The following is a 6,000-nucleotide window of genomic DNA, read 5'->3' on the forward strand; positions in this document are numbered from 1 at the left end:
CTGATCTACTAAATGACATCTTTGCCCTTCTGACTCCTGAATTGCCTATTAAGCTATAGGATTCCTCAAGCAAATGCTTTACCATCATTTACTTTATTATTTGCATTGGTTACCTCTGAATGTGATGATATGATCATAGGATAATTTAAGGGGCATCACCCAAAAAATATGGTGCTGTGCTGAAGATGTGGAGTCCCGCGTTATCTTGATCTCCTGATCATTCCATGACATCTTTTCCAGAATTCACATCCACGTTTAACTCCTAGAGTCATTACAAATCCAAATAATGTTGTCACCACCCCTCCTCTATAGCATTCTAAGTTCTGTAGAATCAACAAAAATGGCCCTGATTTAATAAGGTCTCCAAGGCTGGAGAGGATACACGGTCATCAGTGAAGCTGGGTGATCCAGCAAACCTGGAATGAATCAGTTCCATGATTGAAAACATTTGCTAACAAAATGCAAATGACTTCTAGTAAATCCATTCCAAGTTTTCTGGATCACCCAGCTTCACTGATGAAATTGTATCCTCTTCAGCGTTGGCAAGCTAGGGCCAAAGTGTGAATCCAGCTGTGAGTCTCACCTTCATTATAACTTTGTGGGAGGGAGGAAAACAAAAACTTTTGGGGAAATCTCCGTATAGTGAGAGGAGCGAGGAAGGGAAATTTTGCAGGGAAATATTACACTGGAGTCATTGAGAGATATAAATAAAACCTGCAGGATGTTTGGCAGACATTGTTCTCTACCTTTAAGTTTTGGGTGGTGCTGTATACTGTGGTGGAAAAGCTGGGCTTGGATTCATTCTAAATCCTCCCCATAACGTCCTATTCTCCTCTATCTGCATTACATTTAATTCAAATACATTTGGGGCCCTCCCAGAGTGTAAGATATCTGATGTTTGGGGAGATGGGGGAGGGAGGATTGCAATATTTTTGTTGCAATCTTATGCACAGTATAGTACAGATTATATATCGTACCTGGATAACGGGACCAAAATCAACATTATATATATATATATATATATATATATATATATTTTGAGTATAGTATATGTTTTTATAATATAGATGATAAATATACCCGGTTTTTCCGAAAATAGGACAGTGACATATTAATTTTTGCTCCAAAAAATGCACTAGGGCTTATTTTCAGGGGATGTCTTTTTTTCATGAACAACAATCAACATTTATCCAAATGTATCCAAATATAGTCATGTCATTACATTTTGGAACATCATCATAACTCTCCAAACCCTGAATAACAATACATTTTCTTGTGACTCCATTTCCTTTAGAACCATTGGCCCCAATTTCTCATGTCTAGCAATAGCACTTTCCTTAAATGAGCACCTCCTATATCATCAATAATATACTCCTGTGTATATATAAGTATAGTATTTGTACATAGTTGTATAGTATAGATTATAAGTATATGGTAGTATAGATGATATTATACACATACATACATACATACATGTAGTATACATACATACATACACAAGGTGTAAAGTATAATTGATATATAGTATTAATGATATGATATATAGGGGTATAGTGTAATTTATATATAGTGTAGATGATATATAGGGGTGTACAGTAGTATAGATAGTCTGTAGGTGTATGTCCAATATATAGGTAAATGAGCTTGGATAGAATTTGGGATTTATCTATGTACCTCGGCCCCAATCCCAGTAGTAATCCCAATAGTTTGCGGTCCAACTGACTGACAAAGATTTGTCCAAGGATCTCCCATCCCCTGACATTGTGTTTTGTGCCCTCATTTGTACTTCACCTTCTTCCTTTTCTGTGTCCAGCATTTTTTATTGTCCCTATTGGAAGATTTCTTTTTTTTTTTCTCATTACAATGACACATTCCTGTGCGTGGGGTTACCAAGGCAGAAAGTGGGTGAAATCCCGCTAATGTAAAGTTGTGGGATGTCCCCTCAATTCTGCATTTCATCAATGAATTAACTGAACCTTCCAATGATTTCCAGCACATCAACATGGAGTATGTAGTCACTTTTCTCAGCTTAGATACACAGGCAAGAAGAGTCAAAAAGTGTTGGCAGACATGAAAGCACAGCATGCAGAATGAGGAGAGGGTTCAGGTAACTGGCAGAAAGGTACTCCAGGAAGGGGGAGTACCAGATGTCTGGCGCCCTGAAAGGTCTGGGCGTCCTTGTGAAACAGATGGAGCCATGAAATTTATAAATTGTATTTGTGTGTCTCTCTATCCCCCCGGGGCTCCTATCCGCAGGTGATGAGATCTAGGGTGCCGCCATTCCTAAAGGGCAGCGCGCTTGTTGCACTGTGGGCTTTGCTTGTGCGCAGGACTTGCTGGCGGCTGGCCATCTGCTGGTGGTTGTTGGGGGTGTGGGGCATGAGGTTTGGGGTACCTCGTCAGTCACTGCTGTACTAACATCTGCTTTGTTTTTGTTCCTTGGCTAACAAAGACGCTTTGACCAAAGCTAATCTACAAGGTAGTCTGCCATCTTCTAACCTGCTACATCCTTTGTAGTACAGCCACACAGCCACCAGAGGGTGACATTGTCACTGGGATTGTACTGCAGGCTGCTCTGGCTGCTGTCTGTGCAAGGGAATGGTCAGTACCGCAGGGAAGGGGTTTAGGAGGGGTCATTATTTGTAAATAATTAGATATATATCATATACTGTATGCTGACCCCATACAGATGATGGTGTCATGTGAAGCCTCCTCCAGCAGAATATCACTTCAGGGCTGCAGAAACAGTTACACACAATCATCCATGTATGAAATTAGAAAGGCGTTGTCACATTGATATTGCTCCGCCTACTCATAGAGCCTCCCTTTTATTTATAATTATATATATCTAATAGCCCCCCCCATGTCCCAGCAATGCATATCAAAGCGGGGTCCCTCACAAACTACCTAGAATAGATACCAACACTTAGATATTGGGGGTTGGTATGAGATTTCTGGGGTATAACGATAGTGGTATTAGTCCCTGGTATTGGTGACCCGAGGCGGTACTGACCATGACCGGACCCTGTCCTTTTGCATGCTCCTTCCTGTGTACATCGTGTGCTTGGCTCCTTGTCTCATCTAATGCAGCATGATGCACAATGGCTGAAATGTAGGGGATAAGGGGTGTGATTGGGGGACCCTCAAGTCAATGGGGTGCTTGTATATCACAATGGGATAGAAAATACTGTGAGACATGGTGGGGAATAATGGTCATGTGACAGAAGTTTGCTGTCCTGCCGTTAATAAAACGCATGGTGTCACCACCAATTTGTTCTTCTTTCGTGTGATAATGATCGTCTGATGATCAGTGTGTTACCTGTGTGCAAAGCTTCAGGTGGAGGCATGCTTGCTACTTCTAGGGTGGCCGTGATGATCTGTTTACTTTGATTAGTGTCCCCTCCCCCATACTTACTATGAAATGCTGTGTAACTGGCATCACTGCACAGCATGAGTGGAGTGATTGTGCACACATGGGTCATGTGCACATGTGATTAGAGGCCCCAAAGTGACCCCAGAGGGGTTACAGAACACTCCTGGGGGTCCACACACAATGGGAGCACTGCTATACCCCATCTAAAAATGCCAGTTTTCTGGCTGTCACATTGATGGGATTGCTTCAGTTCCTAAACAGAGCAGACAGTCAGGAATCTGAAATTTCCAGCTCTGTAATTTCAGCCTCTCCTTTAACTGACACACCCACACTGCCACAGGGGGTGGAGTCACGAGCTCTATAGTGTGAACATGTACAGATTGTATCATGTGACACAGTTGTTGGTCACATGACTGTGGAGTATTTTACCAATACAAATGACGTGTTCACCGTGTGACTCCAAATCCTCTCTGTTTAATATACATATTATCATGCGTGTGTTATGATACTAGTTGGCGTTTAAAACACGCCACGATGCCCATCGACACCTGCTGACGTGTTTCTGTTGACTGCATGGAAATATGTAAATTTGTCTTGAGGTTTATTATTGTCAGGGTTTGGCGCAGGGCGTGGCATTGGGGGCGGGGCTTTGGGTGCTCTGGGAGTATAGCATGCTGTTATTTTTCAGTCCAGGGATCCAATAGAGGTTTGGTACCCCTTGGATGGGAGAGGCTTTGGGGTGGTCTGTTCTTTGCATGCCTCGCCCACTGTGGCTCGTCTCCGCCCCCTGCATGACATGTGTGTGCTGCATGCTGTGATTGGAGAATTGGGATGGTTCAGCGGATGAAGATGACCACATTTTGTTTGATGTTCACCCTTTTTCTTCCAGGTCCCACCACCACCTGTCAAGAGGACTCCTGTGCCAACCAAGGTGTCTGCATGCAGCAGTGGGAGGGTTTTACCTGTGATTGCTCCATGACGTCCTATTCGGGGCCCCAGTGCAACGACCGTAAGTACACCCTAAAAAACAGAAATGTCAGTTTATTGTGAAGTTGCTGCAGGGGCCCCATCCAGCACCAATATTACACAGGATGATAGCCCTGTCATGGCTTATCTGAGCCATAATGATTAGCAGGAGGATGAAGCTGGGGACTGTCACGGGGGCTCCTCACCTCTCTTTCCCATAATCCTCCTCTATGCAAATGATGGAGCTGGGCCACCGCACAGCACCTGTATGAAGCCAATCTTATTGGCTGGGTGGAAGCTCTGCTTTCTGATTGGCCAGACAATAATGGGTAAAATAAAAATCCTGCCCCTCCCATTGATAGCTCCTCCCCTTAATATGGTAGCCACTCCTACTCTTATTTGTAAAAGATCACATTATAATCTTTCTAATTCTGTTCTGCTAGTCCTATGACCCTGGAACCCCTATCACACAGTGCAGCCAGACCTGACCTTCTCTGCAGACTACACTGCATACAGTCTGGTCCAGGACACACCCCTATCCACCTTTCAACAAGTTCTCCGTGTGTGTAAAGCAACCCTGAGTAACTGGCCCTTTCACTGATCCCTGTAGTACCAAGGATTGCAGGGCGCTGATATACAGACAGACTTATAGAGGCTGCACTCACCTCCTGGGGATTCTACCTGCCATGTGTGTGGTGTCAGCTGTGTACACCTATGTGTGAATTGGGTCATAGGAGGGGGACCTACCTGTATTCTTTCCCATCAGGTAAGTGATGTCACATGTAGCCGGATTGTTACAGGGTGGCTGTGCAGGTAAGTGACCATTTCTGATATTTTGATGATTGTTGTGTGCCTACCTGCTTCTGGTACTGAAATGGCACACGTGTGGAGTGATGTCCCAGCGTCATGTAATCGGTGACACGCATTTAGAGAATCTAATGCTAATAAAATGATAGGAGGACGTGTGTTGTCACCCAGTGTTGTCACCCTCCTGTGAGCTCCCATAGCAGTCTGTGTGGCATCTTGCTGAACTCCAATCCAAACTCCTATCCATTGGTGGACTGCCCCCTCAGGGGTTAAATCTGCTTGGTTTGGGGTGAGTCATGGAGGATTCAGCAGAGAAGGTCACAGGAGGGCGTTTGCGGTCTGAATTCTTTGCTGGTTGAAGAGAAATTAATTATTTATAATATTTAATTAAAGCTCTGCAGAAACAAATCCCGCAGGCCTGGCCTATGACAATGCCAAGTCTATGAGGGCACCGGGCGCTCCTGCCATGTGACAGATTATGTGACTGTAGCCAGCTGTATGAGGACACTGCACCCCAACTGACAACTCCACCATGTGACTGGTCATGCGACACCAGCCAGCTGTATGATAGCACTGCACCCCAACTGACACCCCCCCATGTGACTGGTCATGTGACACCAGCCAGCTGTATGAGGACACTGCACCCCAACTGACAACACCCCCATGTGACTGGTCATGCGACACCAGCCAGCTGTATGATGGCACTGCACCCCAACTGACACCCCCCCATGTGACTGGTCATGTGACACCAGCCAGCTGTATGATGGCACTGCACCCCAACTGACAACTCCCCCATGTGACACCAGCCAGCTGTATGATGGCAGTGCACCCCAACTGAGAACCCCCAATGTGAC

At 44.8% G+C, this 6,000-nt stretch overlaps 1 protein-coding gene across 1 annotated transcript in view; it reads left to right on the top strand.

The window, feature by feature from the left end:
• Window positions 1–6,000, top strand: part of NRXN3 (neurexin 3) — a gene marked incomplete in the record, with an annotated part of 200,881 nt that overhangs the window by 91,299 nt on the left and 103,582 nt on the right. Inside the window, 2 exon segments of the mRNA XM_072427916.1 lie at window positions 2,453–2,479; window positions 4,263–4,382. Coding sequence (XP_072284017.1) covers window positions 2,453–2,479; window positions 4,263–4,382 — 147 coding nt within the window.

Source organism: Pyxicephalus adspersus, chromosome 12, assembly GCF_032062135.1.
Source record: "Pyxicephalus adspersus chromosome 12, UCB_Pads_2.0, whole genome shotgun sequence".
NCBI classification, from domain to species: domain Eukaryota; kingdom Metazoa; phylum Chordata; class Amphibia; order Anura; family Pyxicephalidae; genus Pyxicephalus; species Pyxicephalus adspersus.